We start from the raw sequence: 16,094 nt of genomic DNA on the forward strand, positions 1-16,094 counted from the left end.
TTTGATCGATGAATGGACCAATCCTGTGGCTCTACTTTGCTACTTGATGTGTTTTTTTTTTTTTCTTATTTCTAATCATATTCTCTACTCGTCCTGACATCGCAGGGGTCTTTCGGTGGATTGCAGCGGATCTCTCTCGTCAACCAGCCGATCATACCGGGGTCAAGAGTCTGAGATCTGCTCTGTGAAATGGACTCATACGGCTCTTCACTCAACCGCAGCCAGTCGCTGGCGAGCGGCCTGGAGAAGACTTCGCCCACGTGGAACAAGCCCTCCCACTCTCGCAGCAGCAGCACTCTGTCGTCCCGCCACTCCAGACAGGTGAGTCGCGGGTCGGTCAGCTGATCATACAAGGGGGGTGACAGGTGTATGTACGCTATTGCTCTCCTTACGGTGCTGGTTCTCACATCTCATGCGAAACCATCGTGAGATTTCTCCAGCGCTACAAAAGGAAAAGCTGGTGCAGAAACAGTGAACAGGGTCTTCCTTCCTTTGAGGACACACCCTCACCACAACAAGACCCAGAATAACATCTAACATCAGACGTCTGCTGTAGCTTCAGCTCTTCTGTTTTCACTCTGACTGACTCTGGCTCTTCTTGTTTTGAGATTAGAGAGACAGATGTTTTGGATATTAATGTGAAAGGCAGAAAAGCTGTCGCAATAAAATCAGCACCACATGACGATGATGTTGATTTTACCATTGTGTCTGAATATCTGCAGCCTGTATGTCCTTACAAGACACAACTAATTAATGTAAACCAGGCCCAGAGTGCAGCGTATACAGGTAATGCTGCAACGAACAATTATTTTCATTATTGATTAATCTGTGAATGATTTTATTGATCGATAGGGGGATGTAATGATTCTGAAACAGAGACAGGAACTGTGATACAAATGTCCACCGTCTCGTATCGTGATGCTGGAAGATGGAAGTGCAACATATCAGGAAATTCTGTAAAATTCCCATCGTAGTTTCCCAAAGACGAAGGTGAGGTGATGTCTGCAGATGTCTGGTGTTGTCTGTCCAACACCCACAGATATTCACTTTACTAAAGACAGGGGAAAGAAGAAAATACAAGTTTTCCTTACAAAGCAACTCAAAATGATTGATCGACTAACAAAATAGTTGCTGATTCATTTTCTGTCAATCGATTAATCTTTGCAGATCGTATAAACTATTATAAAGTCTAAAAATAAAAAAGAATACCACTTCACATACCTCACATAATCATATTTTCAGACATTTGCATCTGTAACAAAATTAATATATTACTGATAAAACATGTAATCGTAATTTGCGAAAAAAGTAATGTATTAGCTGATAAAATATATAAAATGATAAAATCTTCTCTTATTTTCTAAGCATTTGGGAGAAGGTTAAAAATTAAACAACCATTTCCATTTTGTAGTCTCGCATCCAGATGCCAAAAATATTAACGTTTTGACGCTATTCACTGACAATTAGTTGATTGATTGATTGTCAGGAAACTAATTGGCAACTATTTCGCTAATCAATTGCTGATTTCACACATTTTTCAGACAAGAAATCTTAATATTTGCTGGTCAAAGCTTCTCAGATGTGATGATTTGCTGCTTTTCCTTGTTGTTTTCCATATCTGATTGTAACTGAATATTTTTGCATTATAGCATCATCATCTTGGGCTTTGGGAAATTATAGCACCATTTTTTAATTTTGGAAATGATGGCACTTTATAGACTAAACAATCAGTCAGTCAAGTGAGAAAACAAGCGTTAAGTTGCAGCCACCATCACAATATGTAGAGTGCAGAAGCGAGTCACACAGCTTTCACAGTCAGTCATGTTTGCTGTTGTGCTTTTGTACAGTTACGTTAAAAGAAGAAAAGAATTAAACAAAAAAAGTCAAAACAAACCTCAAGCGTTTTTCTTGCTGTCCATAGATCATCAAAGATTGGGAAGTGATTGACGACCTCAATGTAGAGATGCAGTCAGGAGGCGACAACCCTCAGGACATGACGACCCCGGGTATCTGTGAAGGATATCTGCTCAAGAGGAGGAAGTGGCCACTTAAAGGCTGGCACAAGGTGAGAAATCCAACCAGTCCGTTATCTTTCATTCCGTGGAGATGTCGACTTTATAAATAAAGTCAGTTTTTGAAATGGTGACATTTGATCTCTTCCGCAGCGATACTTTGTCTTGGAAGCCGGGATCTTGCGCTACTGCAAAAATCAACAAGATGTGAGTGAACTTTGAATTTCCTGACAGGATTTTTTTTTTTTTACCTACTACATTTGAAAACACTTTGAACTTTGAACTCGTGAACTTTTTTTTCCTCTCAAGGTCTCCAGGGGACGAGTCCAGGGCTCCCTTGACGTTAGCCTCGCTGTGATGTCAATAAATAAGAAATCAAACCGCATCGACCTGGATGCAGGAGACATCCTCTATCACATGAAGGTAAAACAGTAGTTATCGAATACACGGTGTCCCCTCAGATGAAGAAGACAAAGGTGCTACATGACTTTTCTTTCCTCACCAAGGCAAAGAGCCATGAGCTCTTCTACATCTGGGTGACCAAGCTACAAGCCCACCGCTTGTTCAAGAAGAACGAGGCAGCGCACGTCCACAGCGGCTTCATCCAGAATCTGTCCCACAGCGCTGCAGCCGGAGAGGCTCAGAGAAATGGCGATTTGGTGACTATCAAAGAAACAATGAAGTCAACAGTCTGTACCGGTGAATCCGAATGAGTCTTAGACAAACTTCTGTGTTCTCTTCTTCTGTGTTCATGTTACCAGAGCTCTGCAGGGGCTCCAGATCCAGCCGGAGCGTCAGGTGTGCTGCCCTCAGCTAACACTGCTGTGAACAGCAAAGTCTCTGCCTGGCTGCAGCAAAGCCACGACCCAGACGCCTGTGTTCAAGGTATCTGTCGTAATATGTCAAAAATATTCGCATATTCGTGTTTTTCTCGTAGCTTTTTCGCTGTCAAATGTGATCGAGACCACACGACAGGAATCTTACCTGACCATCTACTCAGTGAACCGTAATGGAAGATTATACCTCTCATGGTTTCTTGCAGAGTTGAACCGATGTCACTTGGACCTCTCTGAGCTAAACCGCTTAATCCAGAGGCTGCAGGCGCTGGAGGTGGGCCAGGCTTTCACTAACGGAGACCTGCAGCGAATCATCAGCATACAGGTAGACGGCTGGAGGCGTCTGGTGCCGCTGATTTTAACAGCAAGACCAAATAACTTCTAATTTCTAGGCAGCATCACATCCAAACTTAAGTATTTATGGTATTACTCTTTAATATTTTCTTTACAGAATCTGTCACTTGAGAAGCCGAAGAAGCCAAAGTCGGGGAAGATGTGGGGCCACTCTCGCACACTGTCCAGAGTGGAGGCTCTGGGAATGGTAAGAATGATCTGTAACTTAGTCTGATAATATGTAGGCTGAATGCTATGGATAATATCATCTAACATTGATTAGTAGATTCATTTGACATTATTAAATGTTAGCATTTGAAGTTGATTTGAAATACTAATTGGTCTTTGATTACTGGTAATTCTTTTAACATACTGGGTTTAAGTATTTGACATCCCAACCCTTCTGTAACATTTTGGGGCCTTTCTCTAATCCAAAGCCTATTCGTGGGATTACTAAATCGGTGAGTCGCCAATTGACAGAACATGAAACAACCTGATTCATAAGAAAATATTCACTGCTCTCCATTTACACACTGGAAATGAATTATGACTGTATAAATAATGACAGGACAAAAAGTAGTTTTCTTTCAGGTTTAAATGGTAAATGTGTTTTGTTGTAATTGCACTGAATGAAGCCTGTGTGTGTGTGTGTGTGTGTGTGTGTGTGTGTGTGTGTGTGTGTGTGTGTGTGTATATTCCAGTCTGGTGTATTCGTAGTACATGCCCTGTGACTTAAAAACTGTTTAATTCAACGTCCAAAATACCAGAGGATTTTGTTTTCCCCAACAGAGCAGAGCATAGACATGACATGTGTCTGATCTATAGAAAAACTGTTATTGTATAGTGAGTAAATTATTAGATCAATCGTGTAATCCTGTGTTTAGTTTAGATGCTAGATCTGTAGCTCTGATTCCTGTTCTTTGGTTGTCTGTCCCGCCGCTCACAGTATTACATCTCTGAAGGTTTTCTTTCCTACCGAGTAAACGCGTCCTGACTCAAACATGAAACACGGTTAAGAGGCTGGTAGGACAGTAAACCTGCAGGGCCGTGGTGCTCGAGCCATGAAAAGGTAGTCAACCTGATGTTTAACGTCTAAATTAGTCCCTGATGCCTTTACTGTAATTATACTACACTGCGCATACCTGCCTCTCAGCTTTGATTTGGACTTGTCGTAGCAGTAAAAGCGCAGGAGTGACGTTGATAATGGCTCTGTTCCATTCTGGTTAGAGTTAGGGTTAATTCAATTTAATTCAATTTAATTTCTTTAATCCCGGAGTAAGTAAGTCAACACAATGCAAACAACAATAAAACAATTAAACTTTCACATGGGTTTCAATGAGCACATGATAAAGGTATGATCAAATTAGTGACACCTGTGTTTAAAAAAAATCATATCTTTAATGTGAACCTAAAGAGAGGTTACATTTATTGTCAATACAGAGTGTGCTGTGCTTTGTATTAAAGTAATGGTTTGACATTTTGGAAAATATTCTTATTCACTTTAATGCCAAGAGCTACATGAGAAGATTAACACCAGTCTAAAATATAAGTAGCATGATTATAAGCTTTAGCTTAGCTTAGCACAAAGACTGGAAACGGGGGGAAACAGCTAGTCTGATTCTGTCCAAAGGAAACAAAATCTGCCTAGCAACACCTCTAAAGCTCTATTATTAGCATGTTATAACCACGGTGCATTTTGGTCTATATTTGTTTACATTTTGAAAATCAAGTTCGCCCAATTCACTACTATCAGTTCCTGAGTGCTGTGTTTGAATGGATTTACAGGCAACCATCACTGGGTTACTCTGATATTGAAGAAAAGTAGAAAACGTGATAATTCTCAGGCAGGTTCTGCAGTTATACGGAGCAGCGGGAGTGGGTTTATGGACGGATAAACAAGGAGATTGTCAAATGCACTAATGAATCGATCATTTCCCGTCCTCCTCTGTTCACCTCGCAGCTGTCCTCCAGTCACCTGAACAGCTCCTCTCACCTTGGTGCGTCCGTCCCCTCTATCCCCGACTACGTCTACTCTCAGCTGTCCCCTCCTACTGTCACATCTCCGGAGGGCAAGAAAATCCAGCAGGACATCTGCGCCATGTCGCTACGAGGTCAGTGAAACAAATACAATGCGTATATACTCGTGGGATCAAGGCTAAGGACAATACAAAGAAAAATATTGTTATATACGTCTATATTTAAAGATGTGTGCAAACTGTAAATGAATGAGTCCTCTTTGTCTTCTTATTCGCCTTCAGTGCTTGCATCCCTGAAGACGGTTCATGAGACTCTGTCCCAGGAGAGGCAGAAACTGCAAGAAGTCTGGGAATCTAACAACATCCACCAGTCTAACACATTAGCTGTGGTAAGATTCATGCTGTTTCTGTGATGTGGAGTCTCCGGCACCTCTCCCCATGTGGTTTTTTTGATGGCTGGTTTTGTCTTTGTTCCTCCCTCGTTAGCCCGCAGCAGGGAGGCATTCATCCAATGGGCCTCCTTCAGTGGCAGATTCAGCGGCGGAGTATTTCGACGCCAGCGACGACATCCTTTGTGGTAGTTCCTCCGAGGTGTCTGAAGAATCAGGACTTAGTGATGGAAGCACCACCAACTCGGAGCCGGAGGAAGGACACGGTGGGTGCATGTACACCAGTACATTCATCCATGCAAATGACACTTTTGCTCTTAAGAATTAATGTCAGTCTCAGTTCTGAATAATTAATATGATTTCCTTTCATCTACATTACAGCATCAGCCACACGCAAGTACCGTGCGAGCATTTCCAAGACTCCTAACAGTGTCGTTCCCAAGAGCACCGGGCGTCGCACACTTCCTGCTCACTGTCCTGACAACGGCCACGTGGGCCTCATGGCTATCCTCTACAACAACATAGGCAAGGACCTGGACTTAAAAACCTGTATTGATAAAGTCCCATCACTCTGTATCTTTTGTTCTGAGGCTCACATGCTCGTTTTCCTTCCTCAGGTAAAGACTTGGCTCGAGTGTCCATGCCTGCTGCCCTCAACGAGCCTGTTAACCTGCTGCAGCGGCTGTGTGAGGAGCTGGAGTACAGCGAGCTGCTGGACACCGCCAACAACACGCCCGACCCCTACCAGAGGATGGTGAGGCTGCCCAAACATACACTGCTTTTGTAGTATAAGACAGATAGGAAACAACGTCAACGCTGTCAGATTTGGTTGCTGTGGAAGATGCTGTTAAAGACCTGATAAATCTGCATATTCACCTGCTGGATGTTAATAATGTAGCCTATAGAGACAGTTATTATTACATGGTGATTATAACACAGGAATATTATAGTGCAGCTGTCTTTATTCTCATTAAACTGAGAAAGTAGGGCAAGAATGGGAGGCTGCAAAAATTTTGTTTGTTTAAAATCAATTTATTTTGAACATAGAATTGTCTATTAACAGGCAGTTATATGAGCAACCAGGTGACCCTGTCATATATTTTAATAGATAGGGAAATTGTTATGTTACAGCAGCTCTGTAGAAAATAAACAAATAAAAAAAAATCAAATAAAATAGCTCAATATACAAACACAACAAATAAGAAAATTGAAAAAATAAAATGAAATAGCTCTACATACCTAGTAGCAATAATGAATACTACTAAAAACAAAATAAAACAATATCTCAGCATACAGTACATGGTGTGCAGAGATGTGCAGACAGTGGAGTTTAGTTTTAATAAACTATAAGGACAGATATTAGTTTGTAGTTGGTTTCATTTATTTTCCTTTCGGAAATTCCTTTTGTGTCTGTGGCACTTTTCAGACAAATACAACAGCAGCAAAAGACATTACAGCTAAAGACAGACATCAAACAGCATTATTATCATACGGAACAACCAACAACAACATGGAGTTAGAACGCCAGGCGCAGGTGACAAAATGAGATTATCACACATAAGCTCAGGCGCCTGAGGATAAGAGAGAAGTGTGTGTACAAAGCAAACTGAGCTACGAGATCCACACCGGTCAGACCAGAACCTTTTTATTTTTCCATCAAAAAAATGAACTTGATCTTTGGATGATTTTGTGTTTTATCTTTTGCAGGTTTACATTGCCGCCTTCGCTATCTCTGGTTACTCCACTGCTATGTTCAGGAACCGCTACAAGCCCTTCAACCCGGTGCTGGGGGAGACCTACGAGTGCATCAGAGAGGACCGGGGCTTCCGCCTCATCAGTGAGCAGGTAGAGCAAGAAACAACTTCACCAACACAACAGGCCACAGAGTACCATTAAACTGATCTCTAAAAATTAGGGAAAAGATGATGGGAATTAGCTGCCACACCCCCCTGTGGTAAATTAAGATGAATCACTCACCGGTTTAATTGAGCCGCTCAGATCTGTGGAGTGATTTATTGCTTTAATAACACTCTGTTAACTAATCATGTCATCAAAAATTAACACAAATGCTTCAGTCATTTATTTAGAAGTGATAGCAATTAAGTGAAAATAATTAAACGTCAGTCTTCAGCAAAGCAGTTAATTTCTTGAACATTAGCTTAGCGATGTAGTTCCTGAGCGACGTATGAGTTCTGGTTGGCAACGTTGTATACGCAAAGATAATATATATATATACAGTAAATATAATATATTTGTAGGGCACTTTTCAAAACTCAGGTTACAAAGCGACACAAGGGGCACCAAATTAAATATACAATAAAGATACAGTCTGCTTCAACAGGGCAGAACAGTAAAACTGGATAAAAAGATAAAAGAAATTATAAATTGTAAATGAAATAAATAAAGTAAAAACTCAATTAAAAAAATAAGGATATGCTCTTTAATAAAAGTATATTTTAAGAAGGAATTTAACAGATCTGTTAAATCTGACAGATCAGTCTGATTTGAATCATTTAAATAACAGTTATTCATTCACAGTGTGTTTCTTTGGTTTTCTTTTACAGCAGCTTCTAATGCTGTAGCAGAGTTGCGATATACCAGTACTGACCATAACTGTGATATATAGAAAATGAAATATTGACATTGTGTTAATAATACACATATGATGATATGGTAATGGCAGATGTTAAGCCTTGTGGATCTTTTGTTTATCAGTTCATCTTGTTGACTTTTCACATTACTGTTACACAACAGAAAGAACAATTACACTTAATGGACTCTCTCCACTTCCCTACACTCGTATTTGAGTCTGATTTATTTGCTAAAAAAAGAGAGAAAACGCACAATAAACAAAGTTAAAGATGAATTTGACCGAATTATCATCCTTATTTATTTATTTATTTATTTATTTTTGTGATCAATTTTTTTATTATTCTTTTGTGACAGGCAGATATACTGTATACCTACCTCAAAACATAACACAACAGAGACAAAATAATACAGAAATAAAAACATATATAAACACAAAAAGCCCTGTGGTGACCCCCCTCACCCCCCCACCTGCCACCGCCGTTTTTTAGGTCTCCATTTATATTTAATATGTGCAGGATAGCAGGATCCAAAATTGAGCAGAGAATAGAAATGGTGATTACCGCAGTTCCTTCATTTTATCTGCCATCGTTTGCCATGCTGCAGTAGTCCCAGCTCCAGCATCATGCAGCTCCATATTAATAATATCAATATATGTGTTAATCCATTGCGTTTTTGTGACCCTGTGTGGGGGTTTCCAACGTAAAGCTAGGATCTTTTCAGCAGCAGTGATGCCCGTCAGGAGAAAAACGTCTCTTCGTACACGTTAATTTTAATGAGGCGGTGTCATTCGACGTATCACAGAGAGAGGCAGAAAGGTAGTGTGGAAATTTATTTAAGCTGCATTTCTCTTTATCTGTACCAGGTCTGCCACCATCCGCCCATCTCCGCCTGCCACGCAGACTCAGACAACTTCTCTTTTTGGCAAGGTGAGACTCTTCAGTGAGCTTTCACTATCAAACCAACATCTGTCCAATCAATCCAAGTGTTTTGTGTCCTCTGATTTTAAAACAAGGCTGCCTTTGGATGTGCATTTGTGAAATATCATCATGAAATACTTGTTTATCTTCCTCACCAGACCAGCGATGGAAAAACAAATTCTGGGGGAAGTCTCTGGAGATTCTGCCAACAGGAATGGTGAATGTGACTCTGCCAAGGTAAACAGCCTGAATTTCTTTTCACCAGGCGCAGTCTGTGTTTGCAAATTTATCGCAGTGTCTGTGTTAGATGAGGCGCGACACTGGCCATTACGTGTAACTGAGAATCATACTTTATGTGAAATGATAAAGGATCCATCAGAGATCAGTTGGGAGCAATGAGACATGACGTACTTTGTATGAATATCACCATTATCGCCATCATTCAGTCTCAGGAACCACAGACAAGACAAACTTTCAACCATCTGTCCAGATGTTGCTCGCGCTTCTGCATTTGACCGATTATACATAATGATGTGATGTAATAACTAACGCATAATGAAGTGTTTTTTTTCATGTCTGTGTGGAAGAAAATTCCTAAAAAAAAATTAAAAAAAACGTGTTGATAGTAGAGTAATTCTGAATTTTAGTTTTTAGTTTTTTATTTTTTAAATTTTTCCTTGATTTGACAGTAGGTGTGGAGAGAGACGCAGGATCTTGGAGGAGAGAGAGACAGGGGTATGACAAACAAATGTCGCCCAGCAGAAACAGAAGGGACATTGTGGCTAAATGGCATGCACCTTAACCATTAGACATCTGGGTGCCCAACTAGTGTTTGTTTTCATCATGGATTTGTCTGTTGATTACTGTTTTCAGGTAACAGATGTCGTAGAACGGAGACAAATGTTCACAGTTCCTTAAAATCCATGTTAATGTCTGAATTAATCTTTTTTTTTTGTCCGACCAGCAGCTAAAAATCCCCAAAATATTCAGTTTACAATGATATAAAACACAGAAAAGCCCCAAATCCTCACCTCCTGAGAAGCTGGAACCAGAGCGTTTGCCGTTTTTTGCTTAATGAACGACTTCAAAAGAGTCGTCGATCTGTTTTGTCGGTTGCTGAACTGTTTCACTGCTAACTACATTTGCCAAATTTGTCCAGGTACGGCGACCACTACGAGTGGAACAAAGTAGTGACCTGCATCCACAATGTGCTCAGTCAGCAGCGCTATCTGGAGCATTACGGCGAGGTCACCATCCGAAACCTCAAAAGCAACGTCTGCACCTGCAAGATTACCTTCGTCAAGGTGAATGAAACATTTAGATGCTGCGTCTCTTTTCTAAGTCGGTTTTTTGTAGGTGACTTTTTTTTTTTTTTTTTTGTCAGTTTTTCCAAAAAAATAAAAAATAAAAACTTTTCTTTTGTTGTAGTCTCGTTACTGGGGCTCAGACACAAACAAGAACGAGGTGCAGGGCACGGTGCTGGACCAAAGCGGGAGTGTGATTCACCGGTTTGGAGGCCTGTGGCATGAAGGCATCTTCTGTGACACTCTGCCGACTCCGAAATGTGTCTGGAAGCCAAGTGAGTCCATGAACGTCCAAAACAAGACTTAAGACTGTTTACTCAAGTGTTTTTCAACCTTAAATGCTATCATTCACAATTTGTGTCCTTCTTCCCGATGATGTAATTTTGTGTTTTGAGTCTTCTGTGTCACGTTGATGTAATTAGCTCTAAAGCAGAGACTGCTTTAGAGGTTTAAATGGCAGTGAAGTGAGACGATCAAGCAACCCCTGCTGCCAAAACCTCTAATCAGCATAAATCCAAGCGTCACGTTTGTGCAGCAGCTCACTTGAGTGTCACTTGTGTCACCCCGCAGATCCACAGCCAAAGGATTACCTGATCTACTATGGCTTCTCCACCTTTGCCATGGAGCTGAATGAAGTCACCCCAGACCTGAAGCCTCTCCTGCCTCCTACAGACAGCCGCCTGCGCCCGGACCAAAGGTGAGCAGAGCTGGGAGAAATCTTCAAAGTCTGGAAAAGTAAAATATTAAGGCTGATGTCACTTCTTTTTTTTTTTTTTTTTTTTTTTTTTTTTCTAGATTGCTGGAGGAGGGAAAGGTGGAAGAAGCAGACATAAAGAAAGACGAGATAGAGGAGTTTCAGAGGGAGCGGAGGAAAGAGCTCGGCAAAAAGGGTGAAGAGCATGCCCCACGTTTTTTCAAGTAAGTTTCTGTTCTCAGGTTTTCTCACTGTTTGCAAAAACGATTCATAGAAATTTGGGGTAAAGTTTTTGAACGATTGTTTTCCTTTTTCTCCTGAAGGAAAGCCAAAGACTCCTGTGGACGGGACGTGTGGTTGACCAACGGGACCTACTGGAAGCTCAGGGAGAATCCAGGTTTTGCTAAGATTGAAAACGTAACTCTGTGGTGATGGAGACGGCAGCGATGAGCAGGAACAGACAAAAAAAAAAAAAAAAAAAAAAAAAAAAAAAGCACATGAGTCGAGAGACTGAAAAATATCAGTGCTGGATATTTTGAGCAGCATATATGAACCGCTCTGAGGAAGGTGCAGAGAGGAGATGGTGCTGCTGAGCTCTTCTTACGTCTCCTGTACACCCATGACTGGCTCATGGGAACCGTCAGCACCTGATATAGTCTCAGAGAGTCACCTGTCGGGTTACCTGGAGTTTTTAGATGACATCACTCAACTTATATATCTTTATACTTGTGAGAATTTCACTGTTTTTTTTTTTTTTTTGTTTGTTTTTGTTTTTTTTGCTGAAAAGACTGTGACGCAGCAACAAATGACTTGAAATAAAAAGTTGTCAAAATTATATTTTTCTGTCAGGTTAGAAAGAGGCCTGTTATATTAGTGTACTGTCTGTAAACATTCAGTCCTCCTCTCAACCAGCTGACAGCTCAGTTTATAATAACTACAGTTGTTGGACTGTATAAATGTACTGAAGTCGCTGCTACAGTCAGACCCCAGACCCACGAGGGGGTCAGCAGGTTTGTGATAATTTGATTTAATGCAGATTTATACGGGAATATGCACCAATAAAGCCCGATAAAGACAAGAACCTCAAAGTGGCTATAAGGGATATTTTTAAAGATCCCAATCTGTCAAACGACAGTGTCAGCTGTTTAATAAAAAAGAAGAGAGAAACAAACAATGAAACAATTATTGATTACATGTTTATTGGAAGGATAAACCCTTTGAGATGAACCAAGGGGGTCCTCAACACAAAACGCAATACACAAAGCACAATAGCACAATTACATTCACATACACACAAGCTCTCCCGGGTCCAACCCCTCCCACACCTGATGACCCCTCCCCGTCTTTCCAGGAAAAATAAATAAATGAATAAATAAATGAACAAATAAATAAATGTATACATACGCACACATCCATAGACTTGATTAACAAAATAGAGAGACCAAAAACAGCTAAGAGTATAGAATATTATAAATATGAATAAGCAGCTGTTTACTAACAAGTTCACCAAATAAACTTAAAAGGTGATAATATGTCAATGTTTTTTTCCACACACAAAAAAAATCAGTTATCGCAGGTTTAAGGCAGATGCTGCAGTATTACCCATCTAGTCTGTGCATGGTGGATACACCTAAATAAATTTGTGTTTGTATTCAACCAAATTATTACAAATAGGGGGTGGGTGGGGGGTGGGGGTGGGGGCGCGAGGACTGATGTATTGCACATGAATTACTCCAACTTGGTGTCTGTGGCTTCCGCATGACTAACAAGCGAGTATGATGTTGAAGATGATCGCCGTCGTCATCAGCGACCTAAAGGAGGATAACATTTAAGACAGTATCTGTCTAAATACTTTGGTCATTGCAAACATAGATCGACTGTTTTAATTTTTTTAATTTGTTTCTTTTTGAACATGTAACTATTTAAAAATAACAATTACTGCTAAACACTCATTAATCATTTAAAAGAAGAAGAAATATATTATATTGTATTTTTATGTCATTAATAGTGAAAAGAATATCCAGCTGGTTGGAAACATGTAAATACTGTATTTATACAGTACATTAAACTGTCAACATCACAACTGTGTTTTTATTTTTGAGTGGAAGTTAATTTATTATACATGCACATGAAAAATGAACATACCTTCCTACATAAAACACATCAAAACAGTCGAGATTCGTCATGTGTAAGCTTTAATTTCATGAATAAAAAAACAACAGTACATTACACAATTAAGCCACCTTTAATAAATAACAGTTTCCCCCTCAGAACTCTTCATCTCTTATTTGTTTCTGAATTTATAAGCTCTCAATGAAAGAGTCAAAGGAGGATTATTGCTCCCTTGACAAAGACAGTGCACATGGATCACACACACACACACAAAAAAAAAAAAAATAACATGCTTGTTGCTCTGCCTTGCCCGCTCTCCCTTCTTCACTCCTCCTATTTCTATACTATACAGTAACATCTCTGAAAAGACAGCTCCCACGCACAGTCTTCGTCTCCTGCCAACAGAGATGTGTGTTCAAGGGAAACACGGACTCATGGGAAATGGAGGTAACAGCAGGGGTTTGTGGTTCATTGGCTGAAGTTGATTGTGATAGCTGAGATATCCAGCAGGGGTCGTTCCTGAGGCGTGTGAAAGCTTTTTTCTCTGCTGCTGTTTGATGTGAGATCTTGCACTGGTGTAGGTGCAGGGTCACTGAGAGTACCACGCAACAAACCACAGCACATAGAATAAATAACTGACATTGTCCACAGGCCAGGCCAAGTTTTGTTTTTTTTAAAATGTCATCTTCAATTCTAAACTAATTTTCTTTCTATTAATTGCACTTGAAACAAGAATTGTCCATTGTACACCTTCCTTAAGGTACATTAAGAATCATCATCATCTTTCTGTGACAGATGTCAACATAAACATTAAATGGTACAACTTTTGGAAATGTTACACAAGCAACACACGTCATACATCATATTTTTTCATCATACAATATATCCATTCTCTTTTCAGCATAAAATCACTTCATTATCATTTAACTTCATTATTTAAATGCTCATTTAAAGGACTGAACTGTCACACAGTTTGTCCTTTTTGCATCAACATCGCTGTTAAGACCAAGTGCTGCAGAAGACAGATTTTTATATCTATCTTATATCTTGTAATTATCTTTAACTTCCAGTAGATCCAGTGTAAGTGTTTTATACAACACTTGTATTAAATCAACTCAGCTCAGGAAAGAGCTAAAAGTCTTTAACTGAGAGTGTTGACATGTGAAATAAGGCAAACAGTAGCCAGGATTTTAGAAATATATAGAAATAAATCCCCCATAAAACAACCCTACATCCTTTTGGAAAAGTGACCAGACACCAAAAACAAAAGGTAAAATTGTCTAATTCATATTTTATAAATTCAGCTCCCAACCTAAAGGTTCAAATGCTGGTTCAAATACCTCTCTGCTCTGCCAGGATGGGAACTCCTCAATTAGTTCAGTTTTTGCTGGTTTAAATCTAATCAAATTCAAATATGTTGAGTCTTAAAATACCGGAATTAGCCTGTAAAATACCCACAAAATAATTGACTGAAATAAAGCCAGATGACACAACTTCAGTGTCCTCAATGGCAGCTAAAGCAGTTAGCTATATTTCCACATTTATGTACAAAATGCATGGTGGCATGTGCTTCGATCATTCGATCAAGTTTTTTTTTTTACTGTTTTTCTACTAATGTGAAGAAATTGTTTAACATTTTGGAAAATATGCTTATTGACTGATAACACTCATGTCTGTATGGAAAAGATGAAGCTACAGTAAGAGTTAGCTTAGCCTAGGTTAGCATAAAGACAGGAAACACCAGCCTACACTAGAAACACCTTTAAAGCTCACTGATTGAAATTATATCTTGTTTGTTTAATTTAAGGAAAACTGACAATTTATGTTTTTATGAAGGGTTCTGTGCCAGATTATTTCTTGGTGAATGAGCTAGGCTAACTGTTTCCCCCTGTTTCCAGGCTTTATACTAAGCTAAGCTAAGCTAAGCAGCTTCTGGCTCTAGCTCCATTTTTAGTGTATCAATCAGCGAGACAGAAGCAAATATTAATTAATTAATTAATAGAAATATTTCCTTAAGCAGAATCTAAATGATTTTTTTTTTTGCCTGGTTGTTCTCCTATCTTAGAAATCAGAGCATAGTAAATATACAACAGTATATACAGCATAGACTGTTTTCATCAGCTCATAAAAAAAGGAAGTAATTTCATCTCTCCTAGTAAAAAGACTTCAGTAACCCTGCTCCATCTTGTCTGACTGAGCGCCTGTCTGTCGCCCCCAGTGTTGTCTGAGGCCATTAGCACACCTGGTGAGGAATGAGGAGCAGATCTCTGATCAGCACCGACTGCAGCCTCACTCTTCATTTCTGTCACCAGGCCGGGAGCCGGGCCCCTCTGTCAACCAGTGTCACCACATGATAGGTCAGCGGACTGGTGGTGGTAGCGGTGGTGGTAGCGGTGGTGGTGGTGGTGGTGGGGGGGGGATTCAGAGTGTCTGTCTGGTCACTTTGTGCTTCCTGTTCATGGTGGTCTGAGGGTGACAGTGCCTTGTCTGTTTACCTGCAGGTTTATGTGGCTGTACTGAATGACCCACTTTTAGCACTGATGCTCTGCTCCTGTAAGGGAACTGTATGGGGAACAGATACAGGATTAGGGAGTCTCATTAGTCCTACTACTTTGTTTTTCCATGAACCTCAAAATGGATAATTTTTTTTATAAATTTATAGATGATATTGTTATATTACTGTACTGTGGACCACGTTTTGTTCATGTACACTGGTGGAGATTGTGTTTGTGTTTAAAGCTGTCACACTTCCCTCTGCCAATACTGTTTTCCAGTTACGCCGTTATCAATGCTCTTATTGATCCCGGGCTTTATTACATGGTGTGGTGACAGAAGCGTTTTCAAATCGACCGATTGTAGGAGAGGGCTGAGCCTTTGCTATAATGAGGCTTTTTTCACTCTATCAATGCAGGAAGTGTGGAGCTGGCCT

The 16,094-nt window shown here is 40.0% G+C and overlaps 1 protein-coding gene across 1 annotated transcript; it reads left to right on the forward strand.

Moving 5' to 3' along the window:
- The first annotated feature begins 189 nt into the window (after positions 1–189).
- Positions 190–11,502, forward strand: osbpl7 (oxysterol binding protein like 7). Its single transcript, XM_022742998.1, has 21 exons — positions 190–321; positions 1,922–2,065; positions 2,166–2,219; positions 2,322–2,435; positions 2,519–2,671; positions 2,774–2,897; positions 3,055–3,173; positions 3,300–3,389; positions 5,142–5,292; positions 5,440–5,546; positions 5,644–5,812; positions 5,928–6,071; positions 6,164–6,300; positions 7,254–7,391; positions 9,001–9,064; positions 9,214–9,292; positions 10,215–10,359; positions 10,484–10,634; positions 10,930–11,056; positions 11,155–11,277; positions 11,377–11,502. The coding sequence occupies exons 1-21, from the start codon at positions 190–192 to the stop codon at positions 11,483–11,485; spliced, it is 2,574 nt and encodes an 857-aa protein (XP_022598719.1). The 3' UTR covers positions 11,486–11,502.
- The last annotated feature ends 4,592 nt before the right edge of the window (positions 11,503–16,094 follow it).

Source organism: Seriola dumerili, unplaced genomic scaffold (assembly GCF_002260705.1).
Source record: "Seriola dumerili isolate Sdu_G_001 unplaced genomic scaffold, Sdu_1.0 BDQW01000068.1, whole genome shotgun sequence".
Classification (NCBI taxonomy): Eukaryota; Metazoa; Chordata; class Actinopteri; order Carangiformes; family Carangidae; genus Seriola; species Seriola dumerili.

Excerpts from the sequence above, each read along its gene's own strand:
- osbpl7 (XM_022742998.1), top strand. The coding sequence starts at position 190 with ATGGACTCATACGGCTCTTCACTCAACCGCAGCCAGTCGCTGGCGAGC. Across the intron at positions 2,066-2,165 it reads CACTTAAAGGCTGGCACAAG|CGATACTTTGTCTTGGAAGC; the intron begins GTGAGAAATCCA and ends TCTCTTCCGCAG. Across the intron at positions 2,898-3,054 it reads CCCAGACGCCTGTGTTCAAG|AGTTGAACCGATGTCACTTG; the intron begins GTATCTGTCGTA and ends GGTTTCTTGCAG.